The 20894-nt window shown below is 35.8% G+C and overlaps 1 protein-coding gene across 1 annotated transcript in view; it reads left to right on the forward strand.

Annotated features, from left to right (window-relative positions):
- The window catches only part of LOC115924584 (solute carrier family 2, facilitated glucose transporter member 1-like), a 34841-nt gene extending 16538 nt beyond the window's left edge, over positions 1-18303 (forward strand). The window contains exons 4-12 of the mRNA XM_030987096.1: positions 1117-1241; positions 1703-1843; positions 2901-3038; positions 4552-4739; positions 5438-5548; positions 9547-9724; positions 10389-10516; positions 12090-12272; positions 17987-18303. Of these exons, the coding sequence (XP_030842956.1) occupies positions 1117-1241; positions 1703-1843; positions 2901-3038; positions 4552-4739; positions 5438-5548; positions 9547-9724; positions 10389-10516; positions 12090-12272; positions 17987-18010 (1216 nt within the window). The 3' untranslated portion in view covers positions 18011-18303. The remainder of the gene's footprint in view (positions 1-1116; positions 1242-1702; positions 1844-2900; positions 3039-4551; positions 4740-5437; positions 5549-9546; positions 9725-10388; positions 10517-12089; positions 12273-17986) is intronic.
- Positions 18304-20894: the final 2591 nt, after the last annotated feature.

A 20894-nucleotide genomic window follows, 5' to 3' on the forward strand; every position in this document is an offset into this window, starting at 1 on the left:
AATTAGTCATTCCATTATTAACATGAAGCATGATGAAGCATGATGAAGCATGCAGCGTACGGCAAGGGATTTCTCTATTCTATAATCCAGAATGATACATTCAGTCTAAAATCACCATTTGAATTCTATTTGAAGCTTAGTTCGATGAGGAAAATCAGTCAATATTACTGATTCACATGTTTATCTTCTGTAGGTGATTCTGTCTGTTTGGAGCCAGAATATCAACACCTAGTCCAAACTGCACCCTTAACTTTGTGACAATCAAAAATGTTTGATCTTCAATCTTTCCTTTCCTCTTCCAAGCTCTTAACCTCTTTTTTGGTGTTTAAGCCTAATATGAAACAATTATATTCTTAGGGAGTCCTGAAAAGGACTATTGGTAATCTTTCTTTCGATAGTAATGGTAATAGTTCTCCTTTGAACTATAAGCTCAAGAAAGATTACCAACAGTCTTTTTCAAGACTACTAACGGTCCTTTTCAGAACCACGCACACTCTCGAGAAAGAAAGATTACCGACAGACCTTTTCAGGACTCCCCAATCCAGTATATTCTTTTATCGATGTGAATTGTATTATGACATCTGATATGATGTCATATGGCAGCTCTTTATGTAATTCCTCTTGGGTATTGTAAAATCATTTATGTACATCATACATGTACCTTGCCTAGGAATTTAAAAAAAAATGCAATTTACCATTTTCAATATGTATTCACATTTTTATGAGTGTACCCAGCGATGAGTTATTTATTACATTCACCTGTTTTATATGTTGTATCTCAATAGTCGGAAAGTAAACTGCATGATATATCAGTTGGTGCTAGGTCAGACAAATTTTATGGTGTGCTATAAAAACAACACATGATTCAGGCAAATTTGTATTCTGCCAATTGAAATATAATCACTCATAACAAGTGAGCGAAATAAATTTGTATTTAGGTACTTTATTACAAAGATGTAATATGCTTTAAGTTTGATTACATTACGTAATTGTCCTTTTCTTCTCTGCTTTCGTCTTTCGTCGTTCCCCCAATCTAGTATGTTTGTATTCTATATTTTACAAAGTAGCAGTTACCTTTTATTTTATTTCCCCTCTACGAATTGTTTTGTTTCTCAGGAAGAAAAGCATGTTGGCAAACAACCTGATTGCCTTTGTGGGAGCAGCTCTTATGGGGTTCTCCAAGATGGCCAACTCGTACGAGATGCTCATCATCGGTAGATTGATCATTGGCATCAACTGTGGTAAGCAACATGTATGAAAAATGGATGATAAGAAACAAAGTGGAATGTTATAATAGTTTACCGGTAGATATATTGACTGCTATGAGAGACATCGCTGTTTCTATAGGCTCAAGGGGACGTTACATCCTGCTATGCCCCTGAGGCGCGCCGGGGCAGACAGCGCCGAGGGGTCATAGCAGGATGTAACGTCCCCGAGAGCCAGTATAGAAACAGCTGTGCTTCGAATATTAAAGAAGTCCATTTATCTTTTATATACCGAATTCACAACAAAACCTACAAAGAACTATTACCTTATCCTTTTCTTGAGTAAAGACTGGTTTAAAGATCACAGAAAATTGAACCGGTCCACCCTTCATTCTTGAGTTACGGAAAAAGACCATAATCATGAAATTGACAAGGGGTATGAATAATGTTTTTAACTGTATGTATAAACACATTGTATTCTTTCATTTTTATGATAGGGCTGAACACTGGTTTTGTACCCCTGTATCTGTCTGAGATTGCTCCTTTCAATCTGAGAGGAGGGATAGGGGTTCTCAATCAAGTGGGCGTGGCAAGCGGTATCCTCCTCTCACAAATATTTGGTCTACCAGTGGTCCTTGGTGAGTATCGGAGTCTCTACAAAACCTTCGCAAAACTGTTTTCGATTTGATTTTTTGAAATTTTGTTTTGTTGTTGTTGATATTTCTGTATCAGCCTCAAAAGCGTTTCAGTGGGGTTCCTCAAGGTTCTCTCCTTGGTCCCCTTCGCAAAACAGTTTTTGATTTTATTTTTTTTGTTTGTTTTGTTGTTGTTGATAATTCTGTATCAGCCTCAAAAGCATTTCAGTGGGGTTCCTCAAGGTTCTCTCCTTGGTCCCCTCCGCAAAACAGTTTTTGATTTGTTTTTATATTATTTTGTTTTTTGTTGTTGATAACTCTGTATAAGCCTCAATTCAGTGGGGTTCCTCCAGGTTCTCTCCTTGGTCCCCTTCTTTTCCTTTTATACATAAATGATTTCAAAAATTCCTCTGATATATCTTTTCTTTCATCCGTTTGCTGATGATTCTAACTTTTTCTATTCACATCGTGACCCTCACACTCTCTTAGGTACATGTACTATAAATATAAATATTGTTTTGCTTATCTCTTAGTTATTGTGATTGTTAAAGATAAAGTTGAGTTATAGTCATGCAGTTACATTGTGGAACAGTCTGGAAGCAGTTGGGAAAAGTTGATTATAACATTTTAGGAATTTTGTGAGGTTTTTCAATGATCAAAATGAAATGAATTGCTGCAATCTTACTGAAATCACATGCAATGCCTGTGAGGAAAGACCTGACAGCTGTCCTACCCATCTAGCAGATTCTTGTCCCAACAATTCATTAGATGTCTGTACACCTAGTACTCGGGTTGTTTTCAATCTCGTTATGGTAACCTTTAAAGCTGAACATGACTGGTATGACTGTTAGTTTTGTTAGCCTCTGGTTATAGCTTTCCATACGATCTATATCAATTTGTTACTCAAGATTATTTTCTTCCTGGGTGCATGAACTAACAAATGCTAGCTTTTAGATAGCACTAACTGCTGTTCCAACCACTTGTCCTTTCGCCGTAGCCTTCTCTTGGAAAAAAAAAAGTTCAGAACCATCATGATTGTTTTCTTTCTTTCATGATTCAGGTACGGAGAAATGGTGGCCTCTGTTGCTAGGTCTGACAGCCATTCCTGCCGTCTATCAGCTAATTGTTCTTCCGTTCTGTCCCGAGAGTCCTCGCTATCTCCTTATCACCAAAAACGAAGAGGAAGCCAGCAGAAAGAGTAAGTCATAGTGGTGCACTAGGGTTCCAGGGGAGTGTTTTACAAAGACTAAGATCGACTTTGAGTTGGACTTAAATATGGCAGGCCATTCATGCCACTGTTCGCTCTCACCATTTATGATCTTTAAATGATATTTTGTCCTTCAATGATGAATTGGCAAAAAATATAAATTCTGTAGATTTGTGACTATGATTTGTATGTCCCTTGAGAAACCTATGCTAGGAATGGTGAGAGCAACTAGTGGCATGAACGGCCTGCCATAGTTAAGTCCATCTTAAAGTCGATCTTAGTCTTTGTGAAACACCCCCTGGTCTAGCTGTATAATAAAGTTATTGTTATCGTATCAATGACTAAGGCTGTGATGGCATCCAAGCAGAGATTTTCTTTGAGGGCTCCTTGATACTATACTCTTTAATGAAGACCTATCTTTTAAGACAGAAGTTATTAAAACAAGTTACTGTATTTGGCGTCGTAAAGGCCACAGTATTTTTGGAAAAGAAAATATCAAAAAGTCTGGGTGCGGCCAATGTGCTACAAAAGTAAAGAATCGCAAGTCAAAACCATGAAAACAGCACAAATTCTTTCATATTGGACTACAACGACTATACCACTATGGTACAGGACATTTCCACACATCTTACCGACAATTTTATCTTGCATTGTTGACATGAAGACGAAAAATAAACTTCATAAAACAACATCTGCCGATAGATGCAATATAGGCTCATGGATTATCAAATCTTATTGCCTTGTACAAATGTTTTTGTAACATACAACAATTTGTACGTTTTAGAAATTTTAATTAATAGATAAACTGAACTAATTGAGATTAGGTAAATTTATTTGATGTTTTTAATGTTTACACAATTTACTTTTAATAAAGTGACTCAGTAACATTGTTGAAGCTTGATGAAAAAAGTTGCTTAATTTTTGTATAAAATGTTACTTACTATATTCCTTCTACTATACTAACCCTCTGACATGCAAAAAATCCTGAACAAATTCTCAAACCACAAAGATATCAAGATGGTTGTCTTTGAAGGCGTCGATGTGAGGCACCCTCTAACAGTGATTAACAGTAAATTCTTCCAACCATTTTTGAATTTTCCCAACCGTTTTTCCATGACAAAAAAACATAAACAGGCTATAAAAATCTGTCAACACTTAACTGTCTGGAATGGAATGTAGAGCCATTTTATTGCTTTGTGACGATTTACATTAGAATAATATAGTTGGGAGAATTAAGGAATCGATCAGATCAGTTTTTCCCAATTTGTACCATGAATAATGATCCGTTTTCACTCAAATTTTCAGATTATCTTTAATTGTACATCTAGCATTGAAGTCACTACCTTAGCACCACTATCTCTCATCTGAACAATGTTACAAAGTCCCTTTAAAGCATCATTTTGTTCTGTAAAATTCTGTGAATATGGAACATTTATGAAAACTTAAAACATACTTTCTTCTCGTAATCATCGTAAATGTGACTGTATGATCTTTCCCTGAATAGGCCTGGAATGGTTTCGTAAGGATACTGACGTAGCAGCAGACATGGCCGAAATGAAACGAGAATATGAGGAGGAGACGAAGGAGAGGAGAATCACGATCTTAGAACTGTTAAAGAAAAATTCATTGCGACGGCCTCTTGTCATCAGCATCGTCATGCAGCTTTCTCAGCAGTTGTCGGGAATCAATGCTGTAAGTTCTTGCTTTCAAATTCTAAGAGTTGCTATAAGTTCATGAATATCATTTTCATCAGCAAATGTTTTCCTTAGAAAGAGCTAAGCACTTAAATAGTCAAAGTTTTGATGAAAGTTTGTGCGTAATTTGAAACACAAAACGTTCCAAACTTGGGGAGTAATTCTGTTAAATGGCATTCCTTTGAGTGTAAATTTGCTCCTGCAGCTTTGAAGATACTAAAAGACTAGTGTGGAAATTTATGAATGCTTCTTTCTAGGTGCCCAGTGACTGAATATTGTACTTCATTGGTCAGAGTGCAGATCGCATTTGTCTGTTGTTGCTATGTTTGGCAAATCTCAGTAAAGCTTGAGATTGTCAAGAATGTGCAGAAAATGACAACATCTCATGTCTAAATGTCAAGAAAATGAACTCTTTTTAAAATTGTAATTATCTACAAGTTCATATGCCTGTGTTTCTGAGAAATAACACTGTTGTAGGTAATCTTTTCATACGGATATTGCAGGGGACCAAGATATCAATTCCTCTCAAATCTGGCTTTTTAAGCCATTGGTTACTGTAACAAGGTAGTCTGTGTGTTAAAGCATATATGGAAATTTGATAATGCAGTAGTCAGCGGGTTAGCTGCTTGTATCTTGTGCAGGTTGTCAAATTGTTACCTCAATTTTATATAAATAATGTTTTCCTTTTCTTTTAAGGTCCTGTACTACTCCACTTCCATCTTCATTTCTGCGGGAGTTGAGCCTGACATAGCACCATATGTAACGCTCAGTACAGGAGGAGCGATAGCATTGATGGCTTTAGTTACTGTGAGTAAATAAACGGTCGGTTTGAGCATTTTGCAAAGGCGATGCCTGTTTGCATAAGTTCTTCGATAAACTTTGACATTTTAACATTCTCTATATTTCTTGGCAAATAAGTAATGGTTCATGTTTTAATCAGGTTATTTTGTTCTTGCGCTGCAAGTTCAAAAACAGGGGTGATGATGTTAGGGAGGAGGAAGAGAAGGAGGAGGGGGAGGGGGAAGGAGGAGGAAGAGAATAAGAGGGGTGGGAGGAGGAGGAAGAGGAGGAGGGGAAGAAGGAGGAGAGTATTGCCTAATATTTTTGGATAAGAATGAAACGAGAATAAGGGTAAACAGCAATATTGATGATAAATAGAGTAATTGGCGTAATGATTGATGACAAAGTTGATGATGGTAATGACCGTGGTGATGATTATGATCATAACTATAATTATGAGTTAAATAAACTGCAACCAGAACAACAACAGCAATTGTAATAATAATTGTAATAATATTAACAGGTAAGATATAATTCTGATACCAGGCAAAAATATTCCAAGAATATAGACGTTTGGCCAAAGGTTAATTATATGTTAAAGTGACTCGGTAACATTGTTGAAGGTTGATGAAAAAAATTGCTTAATTTTTGTATAAAATGTTACTTACTATATTCCTTCTACTATACTAACCCTCTGACATGCAAAAAATCCTCAAACCACAAAGATATCTATGGTTTTCTTTGAAGGCGTTGATGTGAGGCACCCTCTAACAGTGATTAACAGTAAATTCTCCCAACCATTTTTGAATTTTCCCAACCGTTTTTCCATGACAAAAATACTTAAAATAGGCTATAAAAAATCTGTCAACACTTAACTGTCTGGAATGGAATGTAGAGCCATTTTATTGCTTTGTGACGATTTACATTCACCTAAAATGTAATTAAATTGTCCTTGTCATGATGCTGAACAGGCTTTGACATATAGCAGAATAGAAGTAGAATAATATAGTTTGGAGAATTAAGGAATTGATCAGATCAGTTTTTCCCAATTTGCACCATGATTAATGATTCGTTTTCACTCAAATTTTCAGATTATCTTTAATTGTACATCTAGCATTGAAGTCACTACCTTAGCACCAATGTTACAAAGTCCCTTTAAGGGGTGTGTCTAGTTTTCTAGGGTATAAGACACAATCACATCATATTCTAGTGTATGGATGCTTGAAGGGTAAATCTGCTAAGACTTTTATTGTTCCTAAGAATGATGGACTTTGAGACCATCTCCCATAAGAATGGTTGAGGAAAAAAAGAGAAGGAGAATGATCATGATTATAAGTATTATAATTATCATTATAAATATAATGATTAGGCAATAAACAGTTATGATGAGTAATGAACAGGCATTTAAAATTGTGATAACAAGCTGAATATTCAAAGAGTAATATATTGACTTTGGGTAAAGATTAACACTTAACATTATTGAGGGTGTGTCTTCTTTTCAAGGTTAAAGGGATTGGGAATATTTTCCTCAGATTCTTAACAAAATCCTGGATCTAGCTCATGCTTCAATCATAATTATAAACCTTTAGGTCAGTTAGGAATCCCATGATTTTACAAGCCAATCGCCTGTCTGATTATCAAGATATTTATGATTGAAAATCAAAATTTCAAAAACTGTTTTCCTAACGGTTTTTATAACACTACATTCTATTGGGCAAAATGAGTATGGTAAAACGAATCACTCACAGATTTTTACTTTTTTGAGGTACTTCATGATCATTTTGAAGTGCAATTTTTATTAGGGCTTCAATATTACACCATATCACAGATACTGATAACACGTAGGGCCATACTCTGATTTAACATTGTTAAACGATGCCTTTAATGTGAATATGCATTAACTGTATCAGGGGGTGTTTCCTCATCCCAATGTATGCATGAAACAAAAGGGTGATCTAAAAAGCTTTGTATTGTTCCTGACAAGGATGGACTTTGAGACTGTCTCCATAGCAACAGATTGTCTGTCTGTAGCTTGATGACAAGATATATTTGTTGTGATCTAAAGATCAAACGGCCAACTGAAGTTTGAACTTTGCTAGATACATATGCCTCAGAGTCTGGTCTGTTGCTAAAGTGTGTATGTAAACAAAGTGTATTCTTTAGGGGGGGGGGGGGCTTTGCATGGGCCCTCGAATGAATAAGAATAGAATAGTTGATGGTGGTTTTTTGTCACATTTATGGTATTTCACTGATGATGTAGTTATGATTGATGATTGAAACTGATTATTTTCAGCAAAGAAGGGGAAAAACACAAATTTTTAAAATGTTTGTTGAAGGCCTTATGCAGTTATTAGCATTGAGAGTATGAGCAAACCACTAAAGGCCTGACTTCATCAGCTTGAGTCGGCCAAATAGCCGCTATTTTGTGTTCCGGTCTTCCGGGAAATAAGCCTGGAAGTTACAAATAGCGTCTTAATCAGCTTGAAACTCAAGCTCAAGAAATTACCTCAAAAAATGGGCTCAGTGCTTGAGCAAAGTGCAAGTCTTCAGGCTGGTGAAGACAGACCACAGATAGCGGGCTATTTTGCAAACTAGCTCAAGATATCTTGGGTAGATTTCCCAAGCGTCTTTACCTGCCAAATAGCATGCTATTTAGTGATAGGGCTAATTTCCCAAATCAGAAAAAGCGGGCTATTTAGCAAACTCGGGCTGATGAAAACAGGCCTATTGACTCTTAATGGCATCATTTGTACTTCCTACAAACAAGATATTTTGCCTTGCCTATCATGTGTCACGAAGTCGTATTCAAACGTGACATGGAAACTCTGCATAAAAAAGCACTGCATCAAAGCAAAAGGACATAAGCTCGGTGGCCTTTACATTTTTCTATTTATTAGTATTATTTCTCTATTGCAACCAAAACTTGAGGTTGGATTTCAAGGACAAATACAAAAATACAGACAGATACATGATAACAACGGTGGAAATAATGTGGACAAAGTCAAAGAAACTGTACAGTCTGATACATAAGTATTTGAATAACAATATACTGCAATCAAATTATTACACATTATCAAAGAAATTAATGGGAAGCTTATGTGTACAATATTTTATAATGATTGTATTTAACATCAGAAGTAATTAAGGTATTAAGGTACATGTATGTCTATAAATTGATCAGTTTATGATTCAGAGTATGACATTATTCTCATTTATTCAGGGAGAAGGCGCATTTACATTTGCAATAATAAGTGAGCTATATTGTCCTTCTACTTTATACAAGTACACGTTTAATGACCCTTCACTTAGGTCTTGGTCTCGCGTTTATCTTGACCATTGTCCTAACCGTCTCCTTCTTTCATTGATATCTATAGATAGAATACTTGTCGATTTATCAAATTTATAACTTGTTTAGATTTCAGTTTTGATCAGATGAATCAATTGCTCCCTCTATACATTGTACACTGTTTGTGCCTTTGATGGACCACAGAGGGACAAACACTCTTTGTTGGATCAGTCTCTGTCTAATGTCCATCTGTGCCATCATCTACAACCTGGACACAATCCTTTCATTGTAAACAGACCGCATAAGCAGATCAAATTCAAGTACCGTAATTAACATTGTATAAACCGACCTCGTGTATTAACCGCAGTAGAGGACCTAAGATGGAACCTTGTGGTACGCCGTGTAATAGAAGAAGAATTGGAGGAATTATTATTATTAACTACATATTGAAATCTATCAGAAAGATTACTTTCAAACCAAGATGACAGACAAATTTGAGTGTTGTTCTAGTTTCCGAGTGGTGAGTCAACACACAGATTACTGAGCTGGGAGACATTGCCAGGCATAGCGCCAGATGGAGGGGCATAAACCAACCTTTAACGTCACCATCCGAAATACCTGACTCGGGTTCAAACTTGCGTCCTCGGCTGAATCACTTTGCAACTTCCATTGTTAGCTGGATTACAGGCGCACGCCACAATGCCCCGTTATTCAAGTAATTGTTTGTCTCTTGTTACAGGTGCCTTTGATGGACCATGCGGGAAGGAAGACCCTTCACATGCTTGGTCTAGGTCTCATGTTCATCTTTGCTGTCATCCTAACCATCTTCCTCAACCTCCAAACGGTGTGGGCAGGATCCTCCTACATCAGTATCCTCTCTGTCATGCTCTTCGTTGTTGCCTTTGGCCTCGGTCCTGGTGAGTAGTCAACTTTGACCCCTCAACTTTGACCCCTCCTAACTTTTATCCTATGATAAAATACAAGTATAAACATAATCTTGAGTTCTTGGCCCTGTCTTCTAAAGGTATGCAACAGGCCACTTTCGTAATGTAACCCAATTTATGCATATATATGCCTTGTGTCTTTGTGAAGTGCATCAATTCAAATTATTTATTTCACCAGTTACGAATAAATGCATCTCAATAGTCAGAATTCAAATTACATACATTGGTTGTTGCTAGGTAGGACAAACATTATGACTCGCCCTACTTAACAACACATAATACATGTATATGCAATTTGCATTCCGACTTCTGAAGTACAATCAGTTGTATCAAACAGGTGAATGAAATAATTGGTATTGAGGCACTTACAATGTAAGTATGAATTCAGTTACATTACAAAAAAGGCTTATTAGTACAGACTGATCCTTACAAAAAATACTTTGTGCATTACTGCAGAGTCAGGGAAATATACTCTCTCTCTCAATTACTTTGTCATTCCCTTTTCCCTCTCTTTCATTTTACTTCTTTTGTCTCTCCCTGATATTTGTCTGTGTGTGCTATTAAAATTGAGGGTTATCTCATTATTCCAAAGCGTCTAAACCCACATTTTCCACCTGTCTTCTCCTTCCTATCTCAGCATCGATCCCCTGGCTCTTCGTGGCTGAGCTCTTCTCCCAAGGACCCCGCCCAGCAGCGGTCAGTGTAGCCTTCATGGTCAACTGGATGGCCAACTTCGTTGTAGGACTCCTCTTCCCACTTATGCAGGTAAGTAGACATTTTGGTCCCTATTCTACTTTATTCAGTTGGGATTTAGCTCATGCTGCAATCATAATGATAAATCTTTAGGTCATACTTGAATCCCAGGATTTTTACAAGCCAATCGCCTGTCTGATTATCAAGATATCTATGATTGGAATTAGAAATTTCAGAACGGTTGTTATAACACTACAGTCTATTGGGAAAAGTGAGTATGGTAAAACCGGTCACTCAAAATTGTTTGCTTTTTGAGGCACTTCATAATCACACCATATCACAGACACCAATTACACGTAGGGCCATGCATCTCAGATTTAACATTGTTAAACGATGCATTTAATCAGTTAAATCCAGTCCTACAACATGTAGGTCTAAGATAACGTTTAACCCTATTTTAACTGGGCTATTTCGGACCAGGTTTTTACTGGGGGGGGGTCAATTTGACCCCCCCCCTAAGATCTCGGCCGTTTCAACGCCGATCGCCGCAAAAATTTGCATGCATGTCAAGTGAAGTGTATAGAATACTACTGTAATTTCAAATTTTTGAAAAATTCACTCATTTGCATATTTATGGTAATTTATGCAAATAAGGTCATCAAATTCACATTTCTGCCCATAAATCATAGATTATTCATGTATACCTATTCTTTTTCAATACATATATTCATTAGACCATAAGGAATAATAATACAACACTAAAAATTGGAAGAGCCAAGTTATTCCTTATGTTATCTCTTGTTTTTATAATTTCTTATGTATTTCATTGTTTTTTTAACTTATGTATTCTATTGTTTTTGTTGTTTTATTTTATTTATAACTACAATTCAACTATTTTGACCCCAGAACAAACATCTAAACTTTAAACAAGACTGAATTACCAATATTTTATCTATTTTTAGGAAAAATGACTTTTACATATGTTTTGTACACAAATCACGAAAATGAGCGATTTTCGGGCTGACATGCAAAGACAAAAGGTCACGTGACCTTGTAACCGTAGGTCCGATTTTCGAAAAAATTATTTTAAAAGATGCGTAAGACTCGAAAGTAAAAATTCATGAATGGAAAATTTTATATCTGTCGCGGTTTCGGAGTAGTCGCGAAATTTCTACAGGGGGGGGTCAAATTGACCCCCCCCCAGTTAACATAGGGTTAATGGAAGAAAAGTTATACCTCAGACTACCTTTCTTTGTTAGACCAGATCAAAACCTTATTTCAGTATCAGTTTTAATTTGAGCAGAATACAGACTTTTGTCACCTACCAGTATTGCAATAGAGAAATACAGGTAACAACCGAGTTATTTATACCCTTGTAAATTTGATGTTTTTTGTGTTTTCATAACTCAAGAATGAAAGGTGAACTGGTTGACTTAGGGCCTTTGTTGAATACTTTTAGATGTAAGCTTGATATGTCACATTCTCGAGAAACATAAATTGGTCAAATCAGATTTTCACATACTTAACAAACTACAAAACTTGGTAAGGGTATGAATAATTTAGGATCTTTGTGAGACACCCCCATATCTAACTTCTTACTCTGTTGTTACCACCTTCATCATCATTAATCATCTCTCTATTGTAGGATGGCCTTGGATACTACGTCTTTCTCATCTTTGCTGCCTTCCTGGTCGTCTTCTTCCTCTTCACCTGGAAGTTTGTTCCCGAGACAAAAAACAAGAGCTTCGAGGAGATCAGCGCCCTCTTCAAATCGAAGAGCCAACGCGACCACGAGGCTAACGGAACGAAGAACGTCTATGAGCAGGGCGTAAGTGACAAGATCTAACTTTGCATGGCTTGCATTGTGTGGCATGGACTAATACGTGTGGTTTTATTTGCATGCGCATGAATTACATGTAGCTAAACTTTGGAGCTGGGATTGTTTCGTGGTAGACCATGTTTCTTAATGTAATGTAGTCTAGTTCTGGGTACTTCTTTGTCAGACCACAGGCTGTGTATGTCAACCAAAGATTTCAGTCCTGACCGCAAAAGAAAAAAAAGCGTCTTCTTTTTTCTAAAGAACACACAGTTTTCCATTCACAATGTATCCAAAAATCACATGAATTCTTAGTTTTCTCAGTTTTCCGAAAATATAGTACCGGAGGTTGTGCGGACAGATTTTTTTTTCTTTCATACTCTACACTGTAATGTTAAAGTGGCAGTTGGCAGTTTTATCAGAATATAAAGTGCATTTAGGTAGTGCAACTGAAATGACAAAATACCATCCCATGGCAATATTGTGGAAGAAGTGCCCTTAAAGTTTGGCTGGTTTCATGTTACATGTAGCATCACGAAGCACTTACATTCAGACAGGGTTGATCACAAAGCTTTGTTAAGTGCCTCGTTACAAATTGTTTCATTCACCTGTTACAAATAATTGCATTTCATTAGTCAGAATATGAATTGCATACTTTCGTGTCTTGTTAGGTGGGACAAGCCATAATGTTTGTCCTACCTAGCAACAATTAATGTATGCAATTTGCTTTCTGACTTCTGAAATACAAGTATTTGTGACAGGTGAATGAAATAATTTTGTAAAATGGCATTAAACAAAGATTTATGCATTCAATTTGATTACATTATGAAACTGGTCTATTTGGTTTTGATACTTGTACCTATACAATACAGGGTAACCCAATAAAAATGGACTAGCATACTTCCCATAATGCAGGGCAAATTTCATTGTTACCAGTAGCAGGGGGATCTTTTTACAAGAAAAATGATACCAAATTTGCTAAAATTGGTTGAAGATTTCTTATTTCTCTACCAAATTGTGAATCTTGGTATTCATTTTTCATGTGAAAAGATTCTCCTTCCCTTAGTACCAGTGAATTTGACCCCACATGATTTGAAGTATGCTAGTTCATTTTTATTGGGGCACGCTGTATTTTGGCTTATAGATGGTTGTTTCTTGGTGATCTAACAGGAGTTCATCTGTAACTCACTAACGATGGGTTCTAATTGAGTATTTCTTAATGTACTAGGTATGTTTTTGTAAGTCTAAACTTATTTTCAAACTAGAGAAATATGCGTTTATTAATCAACAACTTCTTTAACTATCAATGAAAGGACTTACATTTCTTTTAACAGCAGGTCAGAAACTATTGTACATGTAGTATATGGAGGGGGGGGGGGGAAGCAGAATAAATATTTTGTTTTCATCAAAACCCTTCATTCAAGTCAAGATAAGGTCCCATTTTAGCCAAATACCAAAAGGGAAATGGGAATCGTGACTAGGGCCCTCGCTGACAAATAAGCTGACTAATAAAGTTTTCTCTCCAGGTATTAAGGATATTTAAAGACAGAGACCAATTACTTTGTCGTAACCATTTTATTTGGTGGTGCATGTAGACAAATTCCGATTATATTAGTAGTCTCTAGACCCATAGCTACATGTATATTAGTTTTATTTAAAAAATTCCTGTCGTTGAAGTGAACCAACTAGTTTTATCATATTAGAATGGGTGGACTTTTTAATGATCATATACATTTATGCAGATTGGACATTTAGTATAAACTTCCTTCCATGTAAAGCTTTAAAAGTTGGTAATTGTAGCTAGTTATCTCAATGGGCAAGTGATGTTAAGCAAAGTACACTAATGCAATCAGTTTGAGCGCTTTCGGTGTTTCTGCTGTTTCACTGTGCAGTTAAAGGTTGATTTTGAGAAGAGCAAGCATGAGCCTACATGTACATGTAAATGGTCATTTCAATGCTTGGTCATCAGGACCCCCTCCACCCCCTCACACCATTCTTGGTTCAAACGGCTGGCTTTCAATCCCTTGGTAGCAATGTTGCAATGAAGCAAGCTTCAAACTTCATTTATTTCTCTCATCAATGTAAAAAACAATACATAAAAGTGCATTTTTTGTACATGATAAGTGTATATATCATTATAAAATGTGAAGAAAAAAAAGGTATATCAAGAGTCAACCTGTGTGAGAACAGGGAACGTATGTTTTATATTTACCTTTTATATCTGGTATAATCTGTAGAAATCCTTGAATTAAAAAAACATGGTAACTTACTTAAAGAGCATGGAATATTTAGAAACCTTGATAATTACTCAGTTGCATGCATGCATATGATTAGAAATTGTCAAATGGGGACACGTTTTAGCATCTTGAAGTGTGTAGGAGAAAGGAAAATGCTCATTATATTTAACTTTCTATTTCGTTCATAAATATTCATAACAAATTAATTTACTTTTCATGTAAAACTCAAATTAGAAATACATCTGTATCATACAAAAAATATGCAAGTAATTTTATATGTATTCAGTACTATTGGAGTATTATATTAATTCTCATCTTCATATTTTTATATTTTATATATAGAAAACTACTAGCATAGTCTTTTTATTTTATATATTACTCGATATAAAATACTTCAGACTTGAAGTCTGTGCATAAGATGATAAGATACTCAAGTATCTATGTGTATCTAAAACATGATATTCAAATTCTGATCTCTTTAACCTATAACTAGACATGTTTAATGTTTTTAGTGAATATATGTAGGTTGATTTTATAATTGTATGAATAATCTGTTATTTTATGGTTTATATGTATAACATGGTACGTGAGTACAGGGCTCCACGCTATAAAACCATTTTAAAGGGGCTGCATGCTTGAGCCTTTTTTTTTTGTGATAAAGATTTTGGGGAACGGACTAAGAATTTATATGCCAATGGCAACTCGTCCCAGGCACTTGTTGATGTTGCGCTGTGGGTGAAAGGTTATGTTATAGTTAAAGACCCTATAAAAATACAACTTAATCAAGGGAAAGCTGAAATGGACGTAGAATACAAATATTAAGACGTGACAAATATTTTCCTTTTCAGTATTGCACAAAAGCAAATTAAAACCTCATTTTCTGCACCCCTTAACATGACGGGTTAACAGGGGTCAAATATTCCGTAGCTATGGTGATGACATAATATGTGGACCCTTTCGGCTCGCCTTTATAGCTGAGGCTATGAGTTAGTGCTTTATTAATGCAAACTAATTAAGTCTGTGTAAATGCATGTATATGCCTACTCAACATACATTATAGATGATGTCATCAAGTCGATGGCTAGTTTTTAGGTCGACAACTTCCGATTTTAAAAGCTTAAGATTTTGAGTTTTCAGAGAGCTGTTACTCCTCTGACAGATATTATAATAGCATATATATAATTGATATTTTCAATCCATGGCTTATAAACTCTCTGTTAATATATAATTCATCTATTTCATTTTACACTTCAGACAGGGTCTTTAAATTTTGATGGAATCCGTGAGAATGTTATTCAGCATTACAGCACATGTGAAACTAATTTGTCTTTCTATTTCTTGCATACATGTAGTATTAATAACAAGACATGTTTAGGTATGAATAATATAACTTAATAATAAAAGATGATCAAGTTCATACAATCTAATATATAAAGGGAAGATGGTTGATGTAAATTACTATGAAAAATAGTGTGCAATTTAAGATAGCAGTTTATGATTTCTTCCAGAGTATGCAATTTTGTGGACAATCATTTGTTTTCAGTTTTTTTTTTAATTACTAATATATCTTTAGACAAAAAGATTTATGCCAATCTGTAATTTCTACATGCCTCAATCTTCCATGTAATTGTGTGCCATGTTATTTGTGCAATCTATGCAGTTTATTACCAAAATTGTTTTACTAATCAATGTGATCATTACAAAAAAAAGAAATGATTAAAAGCAATTCTGTAAATATGAATGTGATTCTAATGTTAATTGTGGATTTATTGTTTTTATAACAGGGTAAGTAGGTGGTATAGTACACAACTTTTCAACTACTCTGCCTAAATAAATGCTGCCCTCATATGCGATTGCTTATGATCAGTTGAGGAACTGTTTAGCGCAGTGCTAGAATGTGAGGTGTCTATTTAATGGCAGTCACTCAAAAAACGGCTTACTTCGAATCATCGGGTCATCGCGTCTGGTTGGGTGGTCGCGTTGCACAACCTTACATGAAACAAAAGCGGAAGATCATGTGAAGATACACATTAAGGACGCAACCTTTCGTAGATTTGCCGTAGTTTTTTTTACAAAGTGTCAGGTAAATTGGACCAGACCTTTTTTAGATGAGAGGGGTTTATTTCACAAACATTACCCCTGACATTTCATGAATAAAGGGGCATGTTTTCACAAACGGTCGCGTAACGCAAACCACCCAACAAACGCAATGACCCGATGATTCAAAGTAAGCCGAAAAGACTGCCCCAACAGATTAAAAGCAGAAGTGAAATTTGTGGCTGTGATTGGTTGCTTGGTTCTATAATGAAGGAAATAAGTTGCTTTATGTAAATGTGACAGGTAGTGGGAGTGTTTAGATGTAAGAGCGTTAAAAAACAATGTCTATATTTCTAACTTTGCATTTGGTTTTTCGACATTAAGATTCATATTGCTTTGTCGTTCTAACCTTCATTTGCTTATAATACATTGTATGCTATACGCAGATGCCTTTACTTTTGTTGAAAATGTAGATTTATTATTGCATGCAGCCATTGTTCAAGTTTTTCACACATGTAGAAATGCATGATATTGCTTTGTTGTTCATGCTATAAATTGTCATTTTATGTTTTTAACCCATTAGTCTTATACATACAACTATCTGTGTTTAGCATTTGCTTGTTGACATAAACCATAATTGTTTCATATTATTCAAACTTCTAACTCTTTGATATCATCTGTTACTAATCCATGCCCTAACCCGTTTATGAGTGTGAATTAATTTTATTGTAACATTTTTCGCTGTATTTGATTCCTTCATTTTTATTGTATCATTGCATGTTTAGATATTATATTGTATGCATCAAAAGTAAAAACTATGGATATTGTGCAAAAAATCTTCCTGTGGGTACCATTGGATCTATACTTTTTTAATGAAATTATATCAAAACCTCTATTTCAGCAAGGTGAGAAATTTGTCTAAATCATACTGCACTTGCTTCTATCTTCTGCTTCAAGAATATTTATATCCTTATTCAAAGAGCTGTACTCACTATGAACATGATGGACAAAGAAAGCGGACAAAATATACAGTTCCTCATTCTACCCTCAACAATTACTGTGGTAGACAAAGGAACATCCCTTCACTTCTATTACATGTATGTAAACATGTGTAGAACAGGTGTCACATGCATATTCACCTGTTCTACACATTTTGACATGTAACAGCAGTGAAGGGATGTTCCTTTGTCTACCACAGCAATTGTTGAGGGTAGAATGAAGAACTGTATATTTTGTCTGCTTTCTTTGTCCATCATGTTCATAGTGACTTCTCCATAGATCTGTTAGGATTTGGGGCTTTCATCAAATTCTATAGTGTGATGAAATTATTATCTCTTGCCATCTTTAAATATACTCTGCATGTGTGCTTGTGTGCTGATGCATTTCAGTGTATTGTTCTCTATTTATCGCGTTCCTTCATCGTTTTCTTTCTCCATTTGCTCTTCATTTCAGGGTCTTCTTGCAAAGAACTGCTGACTTCGGCCATCTTTTCATGCGTATTTATATGCATGTAGCTCATCATGTGATGTTCACTTTGTCTCTGAATACTATCAATCCATCCAGCCTCAAGAAAACTTTACTCAGATATATATACACCTCATCACCTTGTATTTGTTGTCTCATGTATCAGCATTATAGGGTGCGTTTATGGTACATTGTTTTGCCTAGAATCAGCGTTTTCAAACGTCTTTCAGGCAAATTTTTAAGGTGAAAAACGCAAAGCCTTTTTCAAACGTCTTTAGATATGGGTATATTGAAACGCCCCCCCCAAAAAAAAAAATAATAATAATAATAATAATAAAGTCAAACCTGCTTTAGTGACCACCCGTCTACAAAGACCACATTTTTTGTTTCCTTTGAAAGTGTTTTCTCATTGAAACATATACTAAAAGAACCTGTCAACAAAGACCACTTTTTGTGTTTCCCTTGATGGTCTTTATAGACAGGTTTCACTGTATATGCATCATAGTATGGACCATCAAATGCGCTCCTGCGATACATGCTCCGGGGATTATTTAGTTGTACGGTGGTGTTTCTACAGGGTTTCATAATACAGTCAAACCTGCTTTAGTGACCACCTGTCTACAAAGACCACATTTTTTGTTTACCTTGAAAATGGTTTCTCATTGAAACATATACTAAAAGAACCTGTCAACAAAGACCACCTGTCTACGAAGACCACTTTTTGTGTTTCCCTCGGGGGGGGGGGGGGGGGGGGGGGTCGCTATAGACAGGTTTGACTGTACCATTCTTTCTGGGTCTACTACTTTAGGTGGAAGCTTCTGTAGAAACACACCATAATCCGATTAAAGCGTACCTATCTCCGGAGGCGGATCTTTCCAGGTACACTCGCTATCTAGTTTCTTTAGGGATGTTTCCATCAATCTTAACACTCATGGTTATATTTTGTGTGCAACGCCTACATTCTAAACATCCATTGTACGCATTAAATTCTGTTGGCTGAGCGAAAAAATGGTTTATTGTACTTCTGTAGAAACAGACTCATTATATTCAGATAGGGGTTGACTTTCTGGGCCTCCTGTAGAATCACGCAGAAAGACGTAGGGTTAGGGTTAGATCTGGGGGCCGTTTCACAAAACTTGTCATCAGTGACAAATGACAGTTTTTGTTATAAGCTACTGAAATCCTTGCTTCTGAAATGGTTATCAGCAGATTTGTCACTGATTTTTGTGATTGAAAAAAGGCTTTGTGAAACGGGGCCCCTGGTGTTTGGTCCAGGGTTGAAGGTAGTAATTCTCTTAATAGTGTGGTATCAAATCTGACTGCGGAGCAATTGTTGCTGGAGCAAGTTTCATACAACCCTACCATAAACAATCTTGGAGAACTATTACTGAAAGAGATGTAAGTATTAAGTTTGGGATTTCATCGGTGTAGTCATATGACTGCAGAGCAATTGTCGCCAGAGCTAGTATCATACAACCGAACTAGAGACAAATACTAGAACTGCTAGTGAGAGATGTAGCAGCAAACATCATTTTCGACAGGTGGGACTACATGTAGATTCTCTCTTGTTTGCTTTGTGTGGTGATAAATATCACCAATACTTTTTTAACAATCACGTATTCATCAATATCGTTGCCATACACATGCAACTCTTCACTTGTCTGGCAAAATGTTTTTAGTGGTTTATTAAGATTTCCTTTGAGTACGGTATGCCATTCTGTTACCCAAATGACAATGCTTTTATCTCATTTTAGTGCTTTTTTATTTGGATTATTCAATAGCCTGAATCTACAATGTTGCGTTTCTTTCTGCATACGTATGCTGTTAGTAAGCACATGTCAACAAAATTATATTTCATTTGTTTCCTTTTGTTGTTATCCCTTGCTATAATATGCATAAGAGGAATTAATGGGCGCCTCAATTGCTTCTTTATGCTGATATTGATAGGCCCATATTCAACTAGAATTTAACCTCGATTTAGGGTTTAGGCTTCTGTTCAAAATATGGGTCAAGAAAGGAGGTTGGAGTGAGTTCAACGTTATTTTGTTAATCGTGAATCTAGAGGCAGGGTAGGGTTAAATGAATGAGTAAAATACAGACCATAGTGTTTGGCAGTGTGAGAAATACTTCTACATGTTCCATGTGGGACCTTGATATACCTTGAATATATCCTATGTTTGGAACCAAAAGGGTGTTACCTATACTTAAACACAGAATTAAAGGGAAGTCCACCCAGACACGAAGTTGGTTGTAATAATAGCAGAAAGTAAGAGAAACAAATCAGTGAATATATGAACAAAATCTGATTAGGAAAAGAACAGTTATTATTTTTTGAAGTTGTCATCACTGAAACACAAATTGGCAACACTGTGACATTTCATGCAATCTCCTCTCCAATTTGCTCTATATAGCAAATTTCATAAACTTTTGTTTTCTTGGCTATTTATGATGGAATAAGTTTGTTTCTACATACAGGGGTTGTATGAATACATTTTGCAATTATTATATAATTTCATAACTTTTAAAAATATTTAATAGATTTTTTGCTCATTCTTCTCCTGACCTGTTTTCTCTCATTTTTTGTGGTGGACTTCCCTTTAATGCTCGATATATTGGACATGATTATTATAATCAAACTGACAAAGTGATTTCAAGTCAGAATGTTAAAAATATAGTTGTGCCTGCATCGAGTGCAAAAAATAACTAACTGTATTAATCAACAACTAATTATTTTTGTATAAACATTTGTATTTTGCATTAAGGAACACTAGATAATTCAGGTATTAAAGGGGGTGTAGCCTGGCAAATACTGCTTAACGCCATCTACGACTTCTTTTGGACAACTGCACGTAAACAAATGGACTTGATTAACGGCCAGCGCGCTTGCGTTCGTGAA

The sequence above is a fragment of the Strongylocentrotus purpuratus genome, unplaced genomic scaffold (assembly GCF_000002235.5).
Source record: "Strongylocentrotus purpuratus isolate Spur 01 unplaced genomic scaffold, Spur_5.0 spur5_scaffold_16, whole genome shotgun sequence".
NCBI classification, from domain to species: Eukaryota; Metazoa; Echinodermata; class Echinoidea; order Camarodonta; family Strongylocentrotidae; genus Strongylocentrotus; species Strongylocentrotus purpuratus.